Source organism: Peromyscus californicus, unplaced genomic scaffold (genome assembly GCF_007827085.1).
Source record: "Peromyscus californicus insignis strain IS unplaced genomic scaffold, ASM782708v3 Scaffold_9__1_contigs__length_137607984, whole genome shotgun sequence".
Lineage (NCBI taxonomy): Eukaryota > Metazoa > Chordata > Mammalia > Rodentia > Cricetidae > Peromyscus > Peromyscus californicus.
The window spans coordinates 99,933,932-99,958,646 of record NW_026294617.1 but is presented as its reverse complement, the minus strand read 5'-3'; the positions used below and the strand labels follow the sequence as shown (position 1 = coordinate 99,958,646).

Genomic DNA, 24,715 nt, shown 5'->3' with positions numbered 1-24,715 from the left:
CAGCCTGGTCTACAGAGTGAGATCCAGGAAAGGTGCAAAGCTACACAGAGAAACCCTGTCTCGAAAAACAAAAACACAAAACAAAAAAGAATGTAGCAATGAAATGACTCCTAATGACATTTTGTTATACTCATAGATCAGTGCCTTGCTCAGCCATGACTGGAGGAGCTTCCTCCTGAAGCAGATGTGCACAAATACAGAGACACACAGCCAGACAACATGCAGAGAGTGAGAGACCTTGGGGCACTCGCCCCTAAGTGGGATGTCTTCATCCAATCTCTCCCCTAGGGTTCAGAGAACCTGCAGAATATGAGGCAGAAAGAATGAGGGAGCCAGAGAGGATGGAGGACACCAAGGAAACAAGGCCCTCTGAATGAACAGTATCAGTGCACATAGGCATGCACAGAGCACAGCATGGGCTCCTAGAGCAGAAAGGAGAAGTGTCCCTATATCTGCTTCATGTGCCTTTCCTTGGACTCTTCTCCTTCTGCTTGTTTTGTCTTATTCTATGTACTAGTTTTTGTTTTATTTTATTTTATTATTATCTTTTAGAAGTACCGTGGATATCGCTCTGTATGCTGTGAATGTGTTGCTCTGATTGGTTGATAAATGAAACACTGACTGGCCAGTAGCCAGGCACAAGGAAGCATAGGCGGGACACGCAGAGAAGGAGAATTCTAGGAGGAGAAAGGCTGAGTCAGGAGATGCCAGCCTGCCCTCCATGGAGCAGCACGTAACAGCACACAGGTAAAGCCACATATCATGTGGCGACATATAGAGGAACAGAAATGCGCTGAGTTTCAATGTAAGAGCTAATCAGTAGTAGGCCTGAGCAGTTTTAATTAATATAAGCTTCTGAGTGAATATTTATAATCGGCTGTGGGGTCTGTGGGGCTGGGCAGGACCAGAAAAAACTTCAGCTACATAGAAGCCTGGTTTTTTTTTGTTTGTTTGTTTTTCGAGACAGGGTTTCTCTGTGTAGCTTTGCGCCTTTCCTGGAATTCACTTGGTAGCCCAGGCTGGCCTCGAACTCACAGAGATCCGCCGGCCTCTGCCTCCCGAGTGCTGGGATTAAAGGCGTGCGCCACCACCGCCCGGCCCTGTTTGTTTTCTAATGAGAGACAGAAAGGGAGTGGATCCAGATGGGAGGGAAGATGGGGAGGAACTTTGAGGAGTAGAGGGAGGAGAACCGTGATGAGAATATATTATCTGAAGAAAAAAAATCTACTTTCAAAACAAGGGGGAAAAAAAACTTAGAAAGTGAGATTTCTACATGAATTTCTTCATGGAACAATACAGTTTACTGCACTATAGTTTTGAAGCCAAAGATAACACACAACACATTTTAAAGAACTGTTTAACAATAAGGTATCACACATATAAATTTGCATATATACCTTTATGGTTGAAAAGTTCATTTGAAGACTGGGGCAATAGCTCAATCAGTGCAGCTCTTGTGGGGCTAACAAGAGAACCTGAGTTAGATTTCCAGTCCATGAATAGCCAGGTTCAGTGGTGTGCACCTACAACCCCAGTGCTCTGGAGACAGAGACAAGAGGCTCCCTGAACTTTCTGGCCAGCTAGCCCAGTGGCAGCTTCAGTCAGAGATCCTGTCCCAAAATATAGGTGGCATGTGAATGGGGAAGATACCTGACCTGGAACTCTGGTGTCCACATGCAGTGCACATACATGTGTTCCTATACACATGCATGCACTTATATGTACACACCACACCTCACATGCACACACAAAATACAACATAGGAGAGATTTGAATGTCAAACTAAAATGGTGTCACATGAGAAAGTATTGAAGGAAACTATGGAGGGAAGTGTAACTACAGAACATAGGGTTCCTTATCTACTACCCAAATATTCAGTATGGGTGATGTAGGTGGTAGCCAATAGGCCAATGGCTTTCTGACTCTAGACTATGTGGCTGATGATTTGTCTAGATATGATGCAACAGTGCAGATATGTTTCATTTCACGAACTCATTCCTGGGGTCATTCATTGATGTCTTCAAATGATTTGAAAGAAAATATTTGTCTTTCTGTCTAAAATAGTCAAGGAAGTCTGCATTTTCTCAGTTGAACCCTGGCAGTGGTCTATTTGGTAACAAAAGTGATTGTAGACAACAGATTCTCAAGGTTCAGAATCTGAGACTGGATAATTGATACAGATGAGTAGAGAAGCAGAAGGAACCATAATTCCATTAGAGTAGCATATACAAATCATTAAAAATACAACTACTTGAGTCCAGTGCCGAGCTACTAAAGCAGAAAAGCCAGGAGCACGCCCTCCCTTGCCATCTGTGTGTTGCAATGAGCCTTCCAAGTAATTCTGATGGAGGCAAAAATGTGAGAACCACTGCATTAGGAGAGGTCATCCACATCAATGACACAGCCGTTTACATGGTCACTGTGGCCGTCTTCAGTGAAATGCCTTTTTGTGGGTCCAGTGGTAACCGCCAGGCCACAGTCTAATGGGCAGAAACCACAGGTGAGCCGGCTGCTTCTCACTACTACTTCAGAAGAATGAAATACAGAAGATGCTCTAGACTTCAATTTTTTGGTTCAAACTCTGGTTAGAAAACAAGAGCATTTGCGGATTTCCTGAAAGAATCTTCTAGAAACAAAAATCCAGATGCTGAATTACAATCGATGTTGAAATCAGACATGCCACAGACATGTTGAAATCTCCCATGTCTAAGTTAGAGCACTGATTAAAACAGAGTGGGGCACCAAGAAATGGAATTGAGACACTTGGGTACAGCTGCACAGGTACAACTCTCTCAGACAAGAGTACCTTTATAATTTCACAGTGCCTGATACCTCTCAGTCATAGTTACTATATTTTGTGATTATATTATGTATATAACACACACACTCAGTATATTTGGAAAACCTACTACAATGCCTGTATAGATTAAAAGGTAAATAAATATTCAATGAACGACTAGGTTTCTAAACTCATCAACCACATCAACAGTTTTCCATGACATGTAGATGTGTTTCCTATGAGTTTCACTTAGAAACCACTAAAATACAAAAGTCAGTATTGCTAATGAATCCCACCACATCAGGAACAGCAACCCGTGTGGTAGTTGTCTTATTCCCTTATAGTTCTACTACTCATTTCTTTTGAAAAAATTAAAATTACAGTCAGATTTCAGTTTCTTTCATTTGTATTATGTATACTGCATAACTCTAAACATCAGTTTCACCCTGTCAGTGCATTGGCAAGTTTGACGCTTTTGTGCTCAAAGACACTAGGAATCCAGGAAGAGAAAGCACTAGCCTACATATTTCTCACTTTGTGAGCAATCACAGTGGGAAGTCACTTAGACCATTTTAGATTATATTCAACAAGTAGGGAACTCGCTACAGATTATAAACAAAAGGTTTTACATTTAATCTTGAAACACAGGGTCCATTTTCCCTCTGGAAGTCTCCTCCCTATCTGTGCATATAATTTCTAGAGGGCTTATTATACCATTAGGACTTGTGAATCAACGCTTGCCACATGACAGAGCCATAAAGACCTCAACATTGCTACTACTTACAGTAACTAAAACTCAGTGGAGGTACGTGCACCAGGGAGCTCGTCACCATGGCTCTGTAGGGTAACCTCTTTTATTATCTTCTTTTATAGAGGAAGAAAGGGAGGCATAGAGAAGTCACATCTGCTTGAGACCATAATAACCCTTAAGAAGTCTGGATCTATCAACAGTTAAAAGCTGCTTTATATATTTTTAAAATAATATTATGTTACTATAGTTCTTAAATGTATGGTTTCCGTGAATACCATTAAGCATGTGAACATGGAAAATAGCATACTTGGGTAAAATAAATATAATAAAAGTTATTGAATTGCTTGTTTTTGGTGAAGCCCTCATTAAAAGGGCTTCTATTTTGCCTGTGGGAAATGTCTCTGGTCCCCTCAGCAGAAACTAAAGATGTAGGCACAGAGTTACACAATCTGTTTGATTGTGTATTCTTTATATATAAAAAAAGTCACATTGATATCAGGGCATTCAGTCTGCCTTAGATCTTAAGTATCAGCTCTCATGCCCAAAATAAAAATCATGGCAACTTCATAAAAGGCTCCTTTTGCACAAGGAATGTTTATTAAAATAAGTCTGAAAGGAAGGGCAGCTATTGAACTTGATCTCCACAAAATGTCAAATTCTTCCAATTAGTGTCAATGTTTTATAAAGTCATTTTTGTTTTACTTCTCTTTGATATTTACTCAATAAAAATGAGGGATTTCAATTAGTTCTCATTTTAAGGAAAATTTTTTTCAGGGATCAAATGAGTATATTTGATAGGCAGTAGCAGTGGTTTCAAAGAAAGGTCTCCTACCTCGTGTGGACATTCTCCTGTGGGCCCTGAACAGTACCCTCATCTCAGAGGCACCACACAAAGGATGGCAATGCCATTTCAGCCCTTGAAGAAGGCCACTGTCACAGCCACTACCTTACACCCTGCTGAAGGTGCTGCCTCTCTGTCCCAATTCCAAACTCTCATAAAATGTATCTTTAAAAATGGGCATATACCCAAGGAATGCTCAATCATACCACAAAGATACATGCTCAACTATGTTCATAGCAGCACTATTCGTAATAGCCAGAACCTGGAAACAACCTAGATGCCCGTCAACTGAAGAATGGATTAAGAAAATGTGGTACATACACACAATGGAGTACTACTCAGCAGACAAAAACAATGACAGCATGAAATTTGCAGGCAAATGGATGGAGCTAGAAAAAAAATCATCCTGAGTGAGATAACCCAGACTCAGAAGGACAAACATGGTATGTACTCACTCATAAGTGGATACTAGATATAAAGCAAAGAACAATCAGACTGCAACCCACAGAATCAGGGAGGCTATGTGGGGTGGGGGAGGAATGGACACCCTAGGATGACTGTGGCTTATAATAAGTTTTGGTTTTACTCAATTACTGGGCAATCCTCAATGAAACATTTCACTCTTAGGATAAGAATTTGTACTGTATCAGGTAGATAATAGAATAAATAAATAAATAAATAAATAAATAAATAAATAAATAAATATGAAAAGAAGTGAAACTCACACAGCTTTTTGTGCTGTTAGAATGTGTCTTTTTCCAAGACAGAGGTCCATTCAAATACAGATGAGAAGAAATCTATAGACAGTTAGGTGCATGAGGCACAGTTTGGAACCCAGTCTTCCAGAGGGATGTACGTAAGGCACAGAGGCAGCGGGCTTGAATATTTTCCTTAATTACTTTATCAATAGAATGTTTCCTCCTTTCTTACATTAAATAAGTGGTTCCTTTAAACTTTAGTAGGGAAGACGAGTATTAAAAACTTGGATAATGAGCTTACAGTTTTTAAAAATCATACAACAAAGGCATAATGATAAGATTCTGATAAGATATAAATACTTAAAAGTATAAACTTAGTGGAACTTATGAGTACACTTTAATATACACAGATCTGCTTTATGTTGCTTACCTACTCCCCCATACAAAACTTATTTTAAAAACTGTGGTGTTTCCAAACTACACACAGCCATTGTGTATGAGAAGTTCAATAACAGAGTCTCCATATTTGGAAATAAGATTATGGCTGGAAATTGTCCACTTGTGAAAATCAAAGTGAGATAGGAAGAATCAAATACATAACCTACCGAAGTCTTGCCCACGTGAAAAAGATGTAACTGTCTTAAGGTTTTAGACTTCTGTAAAAAAGGATGCCTCCATCGACAGGCCAGAGGTTGCTTTAGACTCTGACCCAATTTAAGGGAGCCAATCCCTCACTGAGGCCACAGACCACTGCAGTTCAGTAGCCCTGGGTATCATCTAGACCACAGGGCCAACTCTTGGTTAAACCATCTGATCAAAAGTTTCAAGTTCTAATTTGTCAGTCTTTAAAGGATTTCCCCAAAGCGAGGGACAATGAGAATCTATACACGGCATAGGCATGAGATTTGGGTAAGGTCCTGCCTCTCTCCTTCACCATGGCCACCTGTAACAGTCCAAGATGCCTGATCAAGGCTGGGCTCACATGGCATTTCTTTCTTTGAGAGGTGAATTCTGTCCTAGGAAATCCTTCCTCAGTGGCTACCACAGCCCATTCTTTCTAATTTGGTTCTCAAATAAGGAGTCCCAGAGCCTTTTTAAGATGTCAAAAAATTCAGTTAGCTTCTAGATACAACATCCGTGATTGTATAAAATGCAGCAAAGCTGTGACTAAATGGACCAGAACTAAGTCAGTGACAAACCATGTAGTTTATTTACTTTAATATGTATCTATCTATTGCTTTTCTTATAGGACCAGAACATAGAAAAAGTAATCAGTCACCCAGTCAATCAAGCACACATTCATTTTCCAATTGTTTGTCTAATTGAACTTATATCCTGTATCTTTCTCTAAGAGGTTTATTAATTTTTATTTCATGTGCAGAACTGTTTGCCCGTACGTATAAATGGGTATCCTCTGTGTGTCTGGCACCTGAAGAAGCCAGAAGAGGGTACCAGATCCCTAGAACTGAAATTACAGATGGTTGAAAGCCAAGGTGTGGGTGCCGGGAACCAAACCCAGGTCCTTTACAAGAGTAGCTAACGTTCTCAACTGCCAAATCATCTCCCAGCTCTATATTCCAGTATCTTAAATAACTTCTTAGAACCGTGATCAAGTGACAAGGGCTCTTTTACTGCTTTCCCAGCAACTGTGACTAAGGATCATCAAAAAGATACATACAGGGCAACATGCTCAGTTGAAAGGCCCTATTTCTGTTATGCTCAAGGTTAATCCAAGAGAAGGGCAGACTAAAAATGTGATTAAAAAAAATATCAAGTTAAGCTGGGTGGGGGATGGAGGCAGAGGGGAAATGAGGTGTTTGGATTTCCTATCAATTCTTTTGTTATGACTAGAGAATTTTATTCTGGATATAGGCATACACATTTGGTACATACATTGCTTAGTCTCTTAAGAGTAAAATTTCAAAATAAAAGTTAAAACCTTTGACAGCTTCAGAATTTATTTTACAGTTGGAATTGACATAAACAAGCAAACACATGGCAAAGACAGTGATTTGGGGGATTGCTCGGTTATGCAGACACCTGGGTAGTTGGAGCTGCAGAGGAATTTTTATTTGGTTGACATAAAACTAGAATTGAAAGCCGTTGCTGAATTTCAACCAATTTAAATAAATTACTTGACCTACAAAAGATGCAACCCTACATTTCTCAATGCAGCTGCCAGACATCTATTTTCCGAATGGAACAACAGATGGTTCTGAACAATGTGCTATGCAGCAATTTTCAGCCATTCCAGAGTGTTTTTCTCTTGCTAAAATTATAGGCATAATTGAGAAAGCCAAGTTCGGACTTTTGTGAAAGACTCCACTATTTCTGAAGTGTAAAACAGAGTTTCACACACCAGTGGTGTTCTTAGTGTTGTCTTTAGAAGGTGCTGCGTTTGCTCTTTGGATTTCCATATGACACACGACAAGGTGTAACTTTTCCTTTATTTTGACACTGACTAATGATTTGCCAGGCTTGAGAGCACAAAACCATTCCCCACTCACGGTGTACATTTATTTGAAAACTAGATCGTGTTGGTGGAGTAGGCAAATGTGCCCATAAACTTGGGTGAGGCGGCTCACACCTATACTTCTAGGACATGGGAGCCCAAGGCAAGAGGAAGGTCAGGTGTTCAAGTGAGTTCCAGGCCAGGCCGAGCTACTGTGTGACAGCCTGTCTCCTGTCTCAAAAAAAAAAAAGTGCCAATTAAACCCAAGGCAAATGATACTTTTAAACCGAATACCTCTGTAAACTCTGTGTGACCTTTCAGATAAAATTACCTAATGATTCCTTTGCTGTCCTTGCTAGATGACTCATGTTCTTACTCACAATTTAACTTAGAATGTCTTCAAGGCCTCTTTCTCCTGGCCTTTTAACTCCTTGGTTCAGGGCTCTGCAACAAAGTATAAACTTCTGTCTCACTCCCTCGACTGCATGGCCGTGTGAACTTAAAGTTCTTTGGCTTTTCTAGGCACCAGCGTGGTCTTCACAACACAGCTGTAGTTTCCATGAGAACATGTTGATAAAGCATGAAAAAGTTATCTTCTGGCAAGCTATGGTGTCGATAACAATGAGAGAGAATTTCTACCATCTGTTCAAACTTTCCATTCCTTACATGCACAATTCTTTTTCTCAGACAGACCTAGCTGTGTCACAGCCACAAATTTAAAATGCAAGCATTGTAAGTGTATTAAGTGTACTGTTGAGTGTTAAGTCTAAGTGCCTCAGATTTACATGGACCGCTACCAAAGCATTTCCAACCAAGATCCAGAGCATCTGGCATGTGTACTCACATGTTCCCCAGCCTTCATCTCACTGCATACTGAATAATGACCATGACTCCAGAAACTAACCTTATCTGATCCTGATTTCAAACACCCTGCCATAAACCATATGGTCAGAAATCAGACCGCTCTCAGTTCTCAACAGTGTGGATCTGGTTAGTGGTAACAACCAATCACCTGTAGTCATCTATTTCAGTCTCCCCAGTAAATGAAAACTAAGTTCATTTTTGTGAAAGAAAGAGGTGAACTTTGTAACAAGTACTGGAAAAATAAATTAGGATAATAGACTAGTATTCCAAAGCCAACATAAGTCACTGATGTTTTGTATTATTGGTAACTTTGTACCCTAGCAAGAAAGTACAGTTAATCAACATAAATAATTTCTGTGTCCGTCTAAATATTTTCCACTAGTGAAAGCGCTTGTATATTAATTAAATGGCTGTAGTCAGTAAGTTTTCAAGAGAAAGGGTTACCGCTAAAGCCTGGAGTTCTCTCGTTTCTTCCTCGGCTGCTGATGCGTGATAGGACAGGACCTGTGGGCAAGACAGGAGGCCAGGTTACCCAGGCAGGACACTGATGCACACAGAAGAGCAACTTCCTCTGACTGCCGACTCTTGCTTGTGGTTTTCACCAACATGGTGAAACCTCCACTGAGGGTCCTGTGTGTGCCTGAAAATCCTGATACTTTCACTCTAAGGCTCTTGCTATCACACAGACATTATCTATAAGCCACTCTAGAAATGATCACTGGCTCACCCAAGGCAGCAAGTGTTTATTCTGAACTGTTTTTCAGAAATCTACCTGTGTACAGAATAAGGGAATAAAACTATTGCATGAATAGGTATATTTAAATTGCTATTTGTAAAAAAAAAAAAAAAAAAAAAAAAAAGGAAAGAAAGACAGAAAAATGAAAACTGCGTGCTGGAATGTATGATCATTGGTGTATGAGATTTAAAGATCCTCGTAGAGTCTATACATCAAGGGCAGGGTAGAGAAAGGTGTCCACAGCAGCTAAGGAGGCCGGGGCTCTTTAGCTCACAATGGAACCAGGACGCAGTGCTACCCTAAGGTCGGGCTTACTTTAAATCTACTTGAGATAAGAATCATAATTCTCATTTTCAAAAATCATAACTTCCAAGTAACGAGGGACTATTTTAGATATTCCTTTTAAACCAAGACTGTGGCTGTATGGAATAGTTTATTTTATACTTTAAAACTTTTTATTTTAAAGTTCTATTTGACAGAGACAACAATATTTACAGCCTCCCCAGGAAACCATCTGGATCAGAAGCTGCAGAATCAAAGTTCATGAACCGTTGTTTGAAAGAGACATGATTTTTGCCTTTTCCTGATTTCCTGTATTTATTTTTCCATTTCCTTACTTTCAATTCTCTAAGACTGATAGGAGATTCTTTCTTTTTCTTTTTTTTTTTTAAATCTTTCTTTATAGGTATCCTCATGGAGAGACACGGGGAGATGAACAGGGAAGGGACCGACCTGGAGACGGTAGGCATCTGTGTGAAGGAAGTATAGAAGGCCAACACTGCTTTATGCAGAAAAAGCGGGGGATGGGCCAGAGTCTTGGTTTGATCATCTGAGCCTTGGCAAGAGTCAAATATTTGCTACTTTCTTTAGCTTTTAAATACGTGCACAGACATCACTGTGAGAACCCAATGTTTTCTGTGGGGATGCAAAGCCAGAGCACACAGACACACTGTGCGTGTTGGGAGGGAAAGGAAAAGCCAAGCGTGTGACTGAGCAGACCAAATCCCTTCCACCAGCTTCTTCCCACCTCCAATGTCACCATTTGCTTGGCCATGGCTCTCTCCACAGCTTCATACATCTGTGTGTTCTGGATCCCCAAGCCACAGAAGATAACAAAAGCTTCCAGAAACTGTTCATCGTTTTGGTTGAAAGGTTTAATCTTGCCAGTATTCTCCTCCATCTTGTTAACAAGTTGGCAAACCCCTGTAACAATCCGAGAAATTAAGCAGAAATGATGGTTAGTCACCATAGCCCCGGGCAACCTTAATATTCACACCCAAAGATGTGAATGCCTGGCATGTCCAAGTAAGAACGTGGGCTTCTACAAACGAATGTAGGGAAATAACCTGATTAATTTACACGAGCATTAGTTTCACACAGCTCTAGATGTATGTCATCTATGATGCAAAAAAAATCCTAGAGAATTATTTTCCTCCAGAATGGTCATGAATTTTACATCAGTTGAGTCCCCAAAGACAATTTGTCCTTTGGAAACTAACTGGATTTTTGTCACTGTGCCAAGAGAACGGTTTTGCTGCAGATCTGAGTTTGGGGTCACATAGCCTGCCTGCCTTTACTGGGGATTCAGAGTTTAAAAATACAATCACATACAGAATAGAGTACAGAAAACAGGCAAGTCCCACAGGCAGCTTCAAATATACACTCAGGTATCCAAGGTGATCACGTGTGAGGAAAAAAACACAGGTACAATGACTACTTTAGAGATAAAAGCAGATTTAGTCCCTAAAGACTAGCATGACCTTCTGAGTCCTGCCCTCGCTGCTAGCTTATACGTCAGTCATGCAGTTAGGCAAGAACGGAGGATTACTGTAATGTTGTGATAAATCTTTACTCAGCTGGTGTTGCTATGGGATTCTGTGTCTACAGAATGAGGCCGCTGCACAGGGAGTTGGCATCCATGACCCACCACTGAGTAAAATGTGTTGTTAACGTTTTTTATCACTTTGTCTCCAACGACAAGACTTCCTGTATGCGCATGTCCACTGTGGGCTAGGCACTGTGCCCGGGACTCGATTAGACACAAAACCTCTGGACCTCGTGATTTTCCTTGGGAAGGTGGTGGGAACATTATAGGACTGAGGAAAGGGTGGTTGCATTTACTCATAGCCACACAGCACACACGCGTCTAAAATCCACCTCTGTCTTGGCCTACTCCTAACTTCATTCACAGCAACCCTCAGACTGTACCTTGATGGCCCACACCTTTGCCTTGGCCTCTCCATCACTGCCCAGCGCTCTCCTGCCTATCTCCCAGGTGAAGCCTGTATGTGCTCACAACGAGGTCCTCAGCTTCCCACCTCACACACAGGCAGGCGCTTCTCTTCGCTATGTTAACAGCACCACTTGGTGAATAATGTCAGACTTCAACAGTTTCTTTCTTAGCTCTAAGTATGCTGGGCTTTGCAACCCCCTCCCTCTCTCCTCAATTCCACTTTCTCAGCTAACAAAATCCCTGGCAGACAGTAGAAACGTAGGAAAACAAAATGTTGAGTTAATGAAAAGATGCAGTTCTGGCCGGAGGTACTTTCCCATGAGATTATATCGACTATTAGCCCTTATTTTTCCTGGAGCACAAAAGATTTTCATGGTCTGTGATGACATCTGATTACATATTAATTCCCTCTGTCATCATGGCCGCACACTCTCTCCGTTTTAACACTGCAAGTGATCTGGACTCTGCTTTTCACTTCTGTTTGCCTGTGTATATCGTATGTGCTTTGTATCCACATCAGTGCAGGGAGCCACCTTCCCAACACTATTCTGTCATGAAGACATAGGAATGTGGACACTGCAAGCAAAAAGACATGCATAAGATAGCAGTCACCATCCATTATCTTAACAACACACATCCCGTATTTGGTAAAAACACAAGGGTTATGTCCTCTCAGCTTTGTGGCTCCTCACGTTATAACTCTGGGATTGTTTATGTAGGCTCTGGCTGTCTCCCAGTTGGCATTTTCCTGGGAGTCATATGTTTCATGCTCTTACACTCAGATCATGGTGGAAGTGTCTTTCAGTTTTTACAGAAGTCATCTTCTATGTGACAGTCGTTGCTCAGAAATAAGATTTGCAGATTACTTCCTACCAGTCTGCAGGCATACGGAGGAAACGTGTGACAGAGGACCTAGGATGTGCACATCAGGCAGTTTGCTAAGCTGTGCCCTAATTAAGTCTTTTACATAGTAATTCAAATTTCTCCTAGCTAAAATTCGCTGAACACGTACGTTAAGAAGTAGTAATGGGCCGGGCGATGGTGGCGCACGCCTTTAATCCCAGCACTCGGGAGGCAGAGCCAGGTGGATCTCTGTGAGTTCGAGGCCAGCCTGGACTACCAAGTGAGTCCCAGGGAAGGTGCAAAGCTACACAGAGAAACCCTGTCTCAAAAAACCAAAAAAAAAAAAAAAAAGTAGTAATGGATCTGGAGAAGTAGTTCAGTGGTAGACTGCTGGCCTAATAAATGCAGAGCTCTGGGCAAAAAGAAAAAAAGGGGGAGTATTAAATTCTACCTCTGGAGTTGCTCAAAAATTATTTAAGTGGAATGTCAAGTGACTATGAAGTCCACTGGAACAACCACAACCCAATGCAGAACAGATAGCATGTGTCTGTGTTACAAACCACTGCTACAGGTGTAGGAATAGAGACGTAAGCTCCAGGGCAAGAAAAGGATACTGAAGACAAACAGCCTTTTAAGCACGTAATTAAATTCTCTCTTGAAAATGGGCTGGGCAGCATTCATGCCTATCCCACTGATCTCATTAAATCCCTCAGAAAATTTAATTATAGCAAGCAAAAAAAAAAAATACATGGGAAGGTTTATAAGAAACAAATGGAGTTCCTCTTAGAGAAAAATTTAAAGCTTGGGCACATTCATAGATTAAATTTTCACCATTTCTTCACTAGTGATCTGTGAGAAGAGCTAACCATGCAATGAGGAAATATGAGTTGTTTATGTTTTTAACAACTATATAGAACCAAAGACACAAGAAAACTATTTCATGAATACCAACTAATAAATATAATCATAAAGTAAAATAATACCCAAAACTGTATTAGGAAGCACTAACAAAACCAAACAGTAAATTATCAGTGTTCCTCAACATTACTAAGGGGTGGGGGTGGATCGATTATTCAGACATCACCTCCTGGGGCCACTGCAACTGTGAGCGCTGACTAGCACCAGGGAAACCTCAAGGAGGGTGGCTCTGAAATCCTGCCTCTGCTTCCTTTTCTGTAATTCTGGGACTCAGAGTCCGCATCCAACCCCCTAGCATTTGGCAAAACAGGGTGAAGGCATATATTTTTTCCGGAGCCACAGGTCCTCTCGACCATAAATGTGAACATCAAAATTAGCATCGAGCCCTACAATAAGTAAAACCTACCTTAACACTAATCTTACAAAGTTTTTTTATTTATTTAATTTGTCAAGACAGGGTTCTGTGTAACCCTAACTGCCCTGGAACTCATTCTATGGAGCAGGCTGCTCTCGAACTCAGAGATCTGCCTGCCTCTGCCTCCCAAGTGCTGGTATTAAAGGCGTGTGCCACTGTGCCTCCCCTGCCCCCAATAATCTTAGGTCAGAAAGTTTAAAATATATTAAGATTTAATCTTGTAAAAAAAAAACTTTTGTGCTTATTTGTGTCAATAATCTTAATTCAGGAACATTTTTTTTCTAAACAAGATATTTAATTTTTCAAGTGTTCAAAAGAATGATCTTCAAAAGCAACCGATTCCGGGTATTGAGGGTTTTTTTTTATTTGCAAGCCTCTGGTGTCTGGCAAGGGCACCGTCACCAATGAGCGGGTAACACCATTTGAGCTGTGTGTATGACAGCTTCTACAGCATAGATCGGTGCTAGCCATCCCTCTCCGCACTCTCTCCACTACCCCGCCCTTCCACCTGCCACCCACTTCACTCTTCCTGCTCCATTAGTCCCTCTTCTCCCTTTACAACATGACCCTTCCTTCACAGTCAGGCTGTTTTAAGGGTGTGGCCCTTCATAGGTTGATCATATTCCAGAGAATGGCCCCACACTCACTAGGATTGGGGAGGCATGAACTGGGCTGCACGGGTTTAAAAAGAGGGCAAGAGAAGACGTGAAGTTGGGTGGGTAGGGAGAGGCAAGGATGGATCTGGGATAAGGTAGGAGTGGATATGATCAAAACACATTGTACGAAGTTCTCAAAATTAATAAAACTATTTTCAAAGAATCATCTTTCAGGGCATGATGGAATAGGCTTTTAATCCCAGTGTTTGGAAGGCAGGTCTCAGTGAATTCTAATGTATTACATTCCTGGCCAGCCAGGGCTACAAAGTAAAAATATGTCTCAAAAAACAATCAACCTCTTCCTTCAACGGTCCCCACCCCCAAGCTAATATCCACAAATAAGAAAAAACGTGCTATTTGTCTCTATGGGCCTGGATTGTTTCACTCAGAATCAGTGCCAAGAATGAGTTACCTCTTCTGGAGTTCTAGGCCGGTGAGGGCCCACAGACCACCAAACGTTGAAGACTATTGTGCCAATAGTCACTTTCCACACTGGTTGCCCTTCTTCCTTTTCCTGCCTCGTTTTATTTCATCTCCTCTTTTCTAATTACTTTGGTAAGAGGTTTCTTTGGGCAATATGGATGCATTTAAAAAAATTCAAATATAACTTTATGAATTAGTTGTGGGAATTTGTTCCGCCAATGGCTTTGGAGGTACAAACCCTAGGGCATGGCCTTTTTTAATGCAGGTATGTGACCCCTTTAGAGTGGAGGGAGTCAGGTCCTGTGCTTTCTCTGGTGGTGGTCCTCTTCACCTCCAGGCAGAATGGAGGACCACGGCAGAGGTATTACTTGGTTCTGTATCCGTGAGTGTATTTTCTCCCCATTTTATATCTTAATATATCCTTGATACCCTTTTAACAGACTCCCATGGCTTCACTTACAATTAGTTCTATGAGAAATTTTTTAAATCTCCCAAGAAGTACCGGTAATCACCAAGCACTTCCCCGACCCCACATGCCACCACCACACCCTTTATTTAGTCCTGGGGATGGGGCCAGAATCACACACAGGCTGGCTGGGCAGGGGCTCTACCTTTAAGCTAGGCCAAGTTGTTCCCACCACCAGCTTTTAACACTTTGAGGTGGGATCTCACCGAGTTGCTCAGACTGGGCGTTGGACAAGCGGCCCTTCTCCCCTAGCACCCCAGAGAGCCAGTGGTAGAGTGTGCGTCACCATGCCTGGCCATTGCCACATCACACTGTCAGAAACAATTTGTTCTCCGTCTCGTTACACTCCCACTCTTCCTGTTCGCTGCTCCTCTCTTATCCCTGTCTTATAAGTCAGAGTCTCATTATTCCCCCCAGCTCCATCTCTTGTTTAGTTATTCTTTCCAAGTTCACCCTCCTGCTTTCTTCCTTCCTGCTGATTTTGGAGAGGCAGCATGAAGAGAAGGAGGGAAATGGGCGTTTCTTTGAGATCTCTGCAGTTGAATGCCAGGGTACAATAATTTCATTATTTCTTGGTTAACAATAAAATATTACATTTTGCAGAAATTCCTTAATATTTCCTGCCAAATATAGGTATGTTTCTTTCTTTTCCAGTTTTCCTTATGCTTCAGTCAAACCTCAAAGCAGATCTTCACTTTTATCATTTTAAATTGTAAGTTCTTAGTTTTAATGATTTTTTTAGAAATAGTATGCAAAACAAGTTTTATTAAGACTTTTTTCTATCATTGTATTTTGACCACCCCACCCTCCCCATTTCCCTATGTGCTGGTTTCCTTGATAATCCCCCTTATCATTTTCATACACATATTTTGTGTGTGCGGTTAAATCTAGATTCTGCCAGGAGTCAGGAGTACTGTGTCTTACCTTCCCAGTTATGCTCTCTGTGTCTTCCTCCCCTTTTGGTTTAGATCTATCTTGCTCATTTTCATTCTTGTGTTCATATATACATATATATGAGTACAAATATATAGATACATGAGTACAAGGATGATAATGAACATATACACATTATATATATACATTATATTAATTGTATTATATATACATTATATTATAGATATATATAGTATATGAGAGAAAACATGGCATTTGTCTTTTTGTGATTGGCTTATTTCACTTCATGTAATTATCTCCAGTTTCATCACTTCTGCCTGCAAATGGCACAATTACATTCTTCTTTACCATTAAATTAAATTCCACTATGTATATAGACCGCGTTTTCTTTATTCATTCATCTCTGTTGATAGATATTTAGAATGGTTCTACATCTTGGTTACTGGAATACTGCAGCATCTCCTGGTATGCTTAGTTCCATTAAGTGAAACAGGCGATCATATGACAGCTCTACTTTTTCATTTGCTTAGGACAAGGACTACTGTGTAGCTCATGCTGACCTTGAATTTTCAGTGTTACCTAGGATGGCCTTGAACTTGCAGTGATTCCCCTGCAGTAGCTTTCCAAGTGCTGAGAGCTATGATTTCTTAATTTTGTCTTTCAGTTATTACTGCTCCACTACTCCACTACTGTTTTATTTCCTGGTGCACATTATAACCAAACATAATTTGTAATTCTCTATCTGAGAGCAGGACAAGGATCAGTAGTTTTAAGTGATATTTGACAATGTGTACTATGAAGAGCAATGAAGGATTTAATTTGACTTGTACTATGAGAATCTTAGCAAATGTTTGAAAAACAAGAAAAAAGTTATGGTGCCAGCGATAAACCTTTATAAAGAAGAAGAAGAAGAAGAAGAAGAAGGAGGAGGAGGAGGAGGAGGAGGAGGAGGAGGAGGAGGAGGAGGAGGAGAAGAAGAAGAAGGGAAGAAGAAAGGAAGAAGGAGAAGGAGGAGAAGAAGGAGAAGAAGAAGAAGAAGAAGAAGAAGAAGAAGAAGAAGAAGAAGAAGAAGAAGAAGAAGAAGAAGAAAGGAAGAAAGAAAGAGAAGAAAAAGGGAATAGAAGTCAATTTTAAAATTTTAACCTTGGAGTACTTATTTATCAGTTGAAATTAGGTCACAGCACAGGAGGGTAGGTCACCTCTCCAAATATTCACCTTTAAAGGTCCACATGTACATAATTTATTAAATGAGTCCAAACAATTAACAGAAGAAAATAAGATAACAAGGAATGCCAAGCAAATAATTGATGATCCAAAGGTTTCTCTGTGTAGCCCTTACTGTCCTGGAACCCACTCTGTAGACCAGGCTGGTCTCAAACTCAGAGATCCTCCAGCCTCTGCCTCCCAAGTGCTGGGATTAAAGGTGTGTGCCACCACCGCCTTGATCCAAATTTTAACAGAGGGTACTCAGAAATGTCTGTAGAAACAGAGGTTGTACATTCTACTGATACAAAAGAACTACAAACAAGGTGGGCTGTTTTTTTGTTTTGTTTTGTTTTGTTTTTTTAGCATCGCAGTGATGGAGGTGCTTGGGGAGTTCAAATGAACTGAGAGTAAGAATGAACAGCTATGTATGTCACTTAATGGTAGGAATTCACCCCGAGAGGTGCAGCATAGGTGTTCCAACAAGTGTGAATGTCACAGAGAAACTGAAACAATCTGAGATGGTGACGATTCTACCTCCTGACACCATGTGCTGTCCAGTGTGGATGGATACACTGTTAGGCAGGGTATAGCTATAATCTGACTTGAAAATTCACTGCAGAAAGAGAAACCAGCAAGTCAGGTGAGCACCCAGCTCACAGCGTACACAGCAATGGGCGTATTTCATCTAATGTTTCTTAAACAATATGCTGTATGATACAGTGATTTCTATTTTTATTTTGTTTCCTTACTAATAACATGGTGACATGATCCATCTAAAATAGGAACATTGAAGGGTTTCTGTGTTTCCTTTGAATGCTCATTTCTTCAGAGTGCTGTAAACAAAGGAGAGGCTCATGGGAGAAATTGGAGGGAGGACCGAGAAGCAGTAAATGATGCAACTACATTATAATCTCAAATATATATATTAAAACCAAAAAAAAACAAAATATGCTCTGAAATTGCTGTGTAGAATAGAGATAAAAAATTCTGGAAATATTATATGGAGAAAAGGGCACATTTAGCTTTATCTAAGCAGGGCAAACAGCTGGTTAAAATGAGTGAATGCTGAATGAGAGACATTTTTTTTCTGGACAGTGGTGGAAACATTCTGTATCAGGCAGAGCCTACAAAAACATTTGTTGATAGGAAATAATACTTCGGGGAATAAAGCTGACGATACAGCAGGCTCTGAACTGGTCTGATGTTTATAATTTCATCGGAACGTCAGTAATGAAGGTAAATGAAGAGGAAGAAGGAAGATTGCAGACGAACACGTGGGGTGGCCTGGTTTTCTGCATGTGGAGCTCTGTGGGGCCTCCCTATTCGAATTTCATACCGGGATCTGGTCTGTGACATGCAAGGCGAAGTATGCACAGCCATGATCTTTTCCACACGGAACCTGAGGATGTCTAAGTATGTGCAGAATTCTCCCAGCTCTGTCACACTTATAAAACAACGGGGTACACTGGGAAATGTCCATCTCACACTTACAGTTAACTGCAGTACCTTACTTTGTTCCACAAACTCACACAGAAACCATTTATTTCATTTTAAACAAAATTTTCTCTTTTCAAAGACATTTGCTGGCTTTTGGTTCGGCTACTCAGTAGGAAAAAGCATATGCCCTCACAAGCCCGATTATTCCTACTGTCTTTTTGTTTGATTTGATTTTTATTTTTTGAGACTGAGTCTTTATCAGGTGGCCCTAGCTGTCCTGGCACTCACTATGTGGACCTCACACTCACAGAGATCCACCTGTGCCACCACGCTCAAGTTGATTCTTCCCATTCTCAGTTTAAATTTTTTTTTCTCACTTTTCTGAAACACGGACAAGATCAAAAAGTGAGTTCTGACAGATCTACGAAGTTATCAAGTACTCCAAATCATTTACATGAGAGTGAAGCACAGGGCTTATGAATCCCTTTCCCAGGCCTGTGCTCCCTAACGAGCTTTGCTTCGAGTGCAGGAAGCGCCAGACACCTCCCACCCTCAGCCAGCTCCCAGTTCCCACCGATTATTTCAAAGAAGCATTGTTAAGATAAAGCTATGCTGTGACCCTGGAACCATCTGCAGGTCTTCCTTCCTTCTTATGACAACTGACTAGTAAATGATACATCTCCGAGGGGACTCAATTTCACCTTCTCATAGGCAGCTTCTCGCAGTTTCTTACACTTACATGAAAAGTGTTTTTTTAAAAAGTGTAACATAATGTAGTTTCCTCTCCTAGGAAGTAAAATTTTATAACATAACATTTGTTGCTTATCTGAGAGATCAGTTGGTGATAATGTTTACAGATGTGTTTACATGTTCGTTGGCCTCTGATCTTTTTTTCTGAGCCCAGAGGAGTACTGCTGAAGCTGCATCACAGCAAGGAGTGGCCTGCAAGCTTTTAGAGCGTTATAATAGGGTCTGACGTGAGCCGTGTAGGTGCAGGACCCACAACGACGTGCTGGTGACAGGGGAAGACAAGCCTGGTGAATAAGACCAAATGGACAAGAAACAGATGTGTCTTCAGAATATGAACATGTGAACCTGCAGAGCAACTATGATAGAAAGAAAATCAAATAACAGAAATCACATTAGTGGGCTTGGAATCAGAACAAGGGAAGGCAGCTCATACAAAGTTCAATGGCCTCCTAGTAAAGGAATTGGAGTTGTGTCCAATTTGGATGGGCACTTTCAACATTTTTAACACACACACACACACACACACACACACACACACACACACACACACACACTGCTGCCACGTTAAATTATAATACTTCTTTTTCTTGCAACCTGAAAGCTGTTCAGTTTTTTAAAGGTAAATTTATACTTAAGTGTTGTTCCATTAGGTTTTAGTTCTAAATTTTAATCTTTAGAAGTCAGTCGTATTTCCTTTATTTCCACAATCTTGGGAGCATGCTATTAGTTCAGGCTGCTTTCTCTGTGTTAACCATGGATAACTTGAATACAAAATAACATACTTTTTGTCTGCCTCTTTCTTTCTAAAGACAGAGTTTCACTCTGTAGCTCTGGCTGGCCTCAAATTCAGAAATTTACCTGTCTCTACCTCCTGAGTGCTCGGACTACAGTGATATGCCACCGATGCCCGGCAGTGTTTGCCCTGCTCTTAATGAAACCTGTGACACCAAGAAGTAAACACATCAGTAAGAAGGAACATGTTCCTTTGTCTGGGGAAAGAACTTTTGGACTATTCTGTAGTAGAGGTGGTCATTTAACCTTTAGCCTTTGTATTCAAATGTAAGACCCTAGGGCAAGGATTTCTGCTTTGCTCACTGATTTATGCCAAGTGCCTAGACTGCAGGAGTGCTCAATAAACACTGATTGAATAAATAAACAAGTTAATACAACCTATAATTTCAACTACGCATTTGAGAAGTCAAAAATTAGGAAATAAGACTAAATACACATTACCGGTTGATGCTTCTCAGTGTACGAACTTTTAACATTTTTTTATTTGTATGTGTGTGTGTGTGTGTGTGTGTGTGTGTGTACACACCTGTGTGGGTGTGTAAGTGTGTCACATTGGGCATGTGGAGGTCAGAAAACAATGTTCCGGAGTCGGTTTTCTCCTTCTACCGTGTGGGTCCTGGGGAAAGAACTCAGGCCTGATGGCAAGCACCTTCCCACCGAACCATTTTGCCAGCCCGCTCTGTTGACTTCAGCACACCATTCTTAAACCAAAACCTCAGATAAAACGGATTCTGAGCAGGGCAGTGGTAGCGCATGCCTTTAGTCCAAACACTAAGTTGACAGAGGCAGGCAGATCTCTGCGAGTTCGAGGCCAGCCTGGTCTACAGAGTGAGCTCCAGGAAAACCACAGCTGCAGAGAGAAACCCTGTCTCAAAAACACAAAATAAACAAACAAAAAAAAAAAACCAAAACTGGATTTCAATGATTGAAAAAAAATACTGTATAGCTAATAAAATGTCTGACACGTATAGTGGAATTTATCTACATAAATTTTAACTTATAATTCTAAATTTGCTCTTTTCTCAGACATTTTATTCTTTAATGTACAATTCACACCTGAAAGTAGTAGGCCATACTTCTTCCTTAAACAAATGCAGAGTGTTAAGCCAATGGGCAGATCTTACCTATGACTTTGTTCTTCTTCCCGTTTTTTATAGGTGTGCAAAGCAAACTTCCAGTGTGCTGTGTGTTTACACTGCCCGTGTTTTCATTCTAAAGAAGAACAAAAACAAGACTGCTAGAACAACAGAGAAGATCTGCCCCACATACATCATATTAACTGCATGGCACATGTGAAATAATTCACACACTCATCTTGTATTAGCTACAGGAAACAAATTATGAGGTTTGCATAAGGGTGATATAGTCAGTCTTTATTAGAATAATACACCAAATTTCCTTTATCCCATTTAAACTTTCCAAAGAGTTTATAGAAATAGTAAGTGAAATATTTATTCAGCGCCTGCTATCCCGGTGAGGTAGAGGTCTCAATTTAACAAGGAAGCAGAATCCAAAAGCCTGGAAACAACAAGTTACAATACTGGCCTCCTTAATAATGCCACCGTCCCTGAAGTCTCCGCTTGTAAAGTCTGAAAAAGCTGTCCTACATGTGCAGGCAACCGAACCGAGGCAGCTGTGGCACAGGCTAGTGTGTTTGAGAGATTGAAGAAAACACTGGAATCCAAAGTGTTGAAGGTCTGAAGAACACATCTTTGTAACTTCACTGTCGGCAAATGAATAGCCAAGGAGCAGCTCACAAGGAAGACTGCCACTTGTGTTCATCCAAACCATAGGGATCCTAATGTTCACAGATGAAGTCAGAAAACCCATCTGAGGAAAGCCACCGACGCCATGGTGTTAAATCACCTCCACTTGTACGTGCTGATTTGTTACTACACAAAGAGCAGAGAAAAAACACACAGCCCAGCTTCCCCAGCGAGTTCAGAGCTCCTTCACCATCCCTCCCTCGAGCAGGAAAAGGAGATCACCCTTAAACAGTCAGTTTCCAGCCCAGACCTTCAGACATGGAGCAGCTGTAGGTGTAGGTCTGAAGGGAAAACAGCCTGTGTGCATCAGGTCTAAAATTAGGTTACTTACTGTCCAGGGAAATCTTTTGTCCTTAGTGACATCAGGGATATTAAGTGGCTCCATCGTGTTTTTGACATACTGTGCATACATGTAATTGATTTTGTTTGCATCGTGCTCCCTGCAGAAATAATAGATGTGAGTTCCTTCTATGCAGTGGGAAAACATGCACACACAGGACTAAACAAATGGGGAGGGGAGGAACCAGAGGCTGGTACAGGGGGAAATCCACATCTTAATTTGAAAATGTGTTAGATGATTACAGCTCAGTCATTTCCCCAATCTAAACAGTCTGCTACAACAAACACCCACACAGTGTGGACTGTCTAGAAGAGCAGTTCTCAACCTGTGAATAGTGACCCCTCCAGGGGTGACATATCAGATATCCTGCATATCATATATCTCCATTACAATTCATAACAGTAGCAAAATTACAGCTATGAAATAGCAACAAAATAATTTTATGGTTTGGGGTCACCACAACATGTAAAACTGCATTAAAGGGTGGCAGCATTGGGAAGGTTGAGAACCACTAGTCTAGAACAAGTTCTAAGAATGTCTCTAGTCATCCAATCACAAATCAAACATCTAGAATTTAAAAACATTTAGTACAACCATCTGAAAAGCTCTCAAATCCAAAATGTTGTTAACACTGATAGGAGACCACTGGCATAGAATTCCACACCTGACTCCATGTGACTACTTGAAGTTGACAGGTAGGCACATTGAAAATAGTGTATAAATTACCTCCAGGCTATGTGCATGGAACAGGTGAACTTCCTGTTTAGAATTACATACCAAGCTGTCTCATTATGTATACACAAATATTCCAGTATCTAAAAAATTCCCAAATCAGAAAGATGCCTGGCCCAAGCATTTCAGATAAGTGATTCTCATCATGCAACAATGTAAATGATCATCTTTATTTTTTTGTGTCATTTAATGTAAAATTTCTATTGATTCTCTCACTCCATGTTTTATTTTATCTGATCACAGAATGTCTAAGGTGTAGTACTTGTACTTCCTTGATCATTATTTTGCGAACACCTATCTCAATAAGACAATCTTTTACAAAAATTAAAAGGGAAAGAAATATCAAGAAGCCCTAAAAGAATTTTAGTAGGTCTCTCTAGTTGTATCTTCCTCGTAGGCAGTTTTTCTGTCCTGCAGTCATTCTCAAATAATCATTCTGAGGCTTAATATTAATTCCAAATGCTTGGCCAATACTTCAGACTTGTTACTAACTAGCTCTTACATTTTAAGTTAAACCACATTTCTTATTTACGCTCTGCCATGTGGCAGTACCTTTATTAGCATGGCATGTTCATCCCTTGCTCCCTCTGGTCTGGCTGGCAACTTCAGACTCCATCTTTCTTCCTTCCAGCATCCTCCTAGTCTAGCTGTCCTGCCTAACTTTATTCTGTTCAGCTATTGGCCAGTCAGCTTGTTTATTAAACAAATCACAGCAACATATATTCACACAGTATACAGATGGATTATTCCAAAGCATTTCCCTTTTTTTGTCTAATTAAAAAGGAAGGTTTTAACTTTATGCTGTGGAATAATCCTTCTGTACACTGTGAATATATATTACTCTCATTGGTTAATAAAGAACTGACTGGCCAGTAGCCAGGCAGAAAGTATAGACAGGACAGCCAAACTGAGAATGCTGGGAGAAGAAGGGCAAAGTCAGGGAAGATGATAGCCAGCCACTGAGGAAGCAGGACATGTAGAAAACAAGACATGAGCCACATGGCAAAGCACAGATAAGAAATATGGGTTAATTTAAATGTAAGGGTTAGGTAGTAACAAGCATGAACTATCTGCCAAGCATTTATAATTTATATTAGGTCTCCAAGTCAGTTATTTGGGAAGTGGCTGCCAGTTATTTGGGAACAGGTAGTCAGGACAGGAAAACTCCACCTACACTTCCTCTTGTTGTGTGTGTGTGTGTGTGTGTGTGTGTGTGTGTGTGTGTGTGTGTGTGTGTATGTGTGTGTGTGTGTGTGTATGTGTGTGTGTGTGTGTTTCTATCTGATATGCCTATTTTAATTATAGTATTACTAACTGAAGAAATGGAAAAGTAGTGGGTGATATTTAAAAATGAATATATGCCTTAGGCATGAGATACCTCCCTAAGTTATTTATTAACAAAAGTCCCCTCCCTGAGAAGTAGATTTCATGGTTCCAGAAGGTACCATGCAAGATTCCAAAGGAGGGAAGCAACTAGCAATCCTACTCAGCTATGATACCTATGAACCACAACAATGAGCAGCATGGCAGGATAATCCTAAGGGTATAGTAGCAGAATGAATGCCTCAATGGTACTCAACAGCTCTCTAATTGGATTTAAGACCCACTCAACAAGAGGGAACTCATGCCTGGTACAGGAAATCAAGCCAACAGCACAGGGCTAGTGACACCATGGATCTTGGAGGAGAATCTACAGCCACTGCTGTACGAAATCAGCATAATT

At 40.7% G+C, this 24,715-nt stretch overlaps 1 protein-coding gene across 2 annotated transcripts in view; it reads right to left on the bottom strand.

Moving 5' to 3' along the window:
- The window catches only part of Pde5a (phosphodiesterase 5A), a 141,085-nt gene that overhangs the window by 49,442 nt on the left and 66,928 nt on the right, over positions 1-24,715 (bottom strand). For both annotated transcript variants that reach the window (XM_052731317.1, XM_052731318.1), the window contains exons 8-11: positions 22,252-22,360; positions 21,279-21,366; positions 10,149-10,324; positions 8,830-8,889 (exon numbers count right to left, since the gene is read on the bottom strand). In XM_052731317.1, the coding sequence (XP_052587277.1) occupies positions 8,830-8,889; positions 10,149-10,324; positions 21,279-21,366; positions 22,252-22,360 (433 nt within the window). The remainder of the gene's footprint in view (positions 1-8,829; positions 8,890-10,148; positions 10,325-21,278; positions 21,367-22,251; positions 22,361-24,715) is intronic.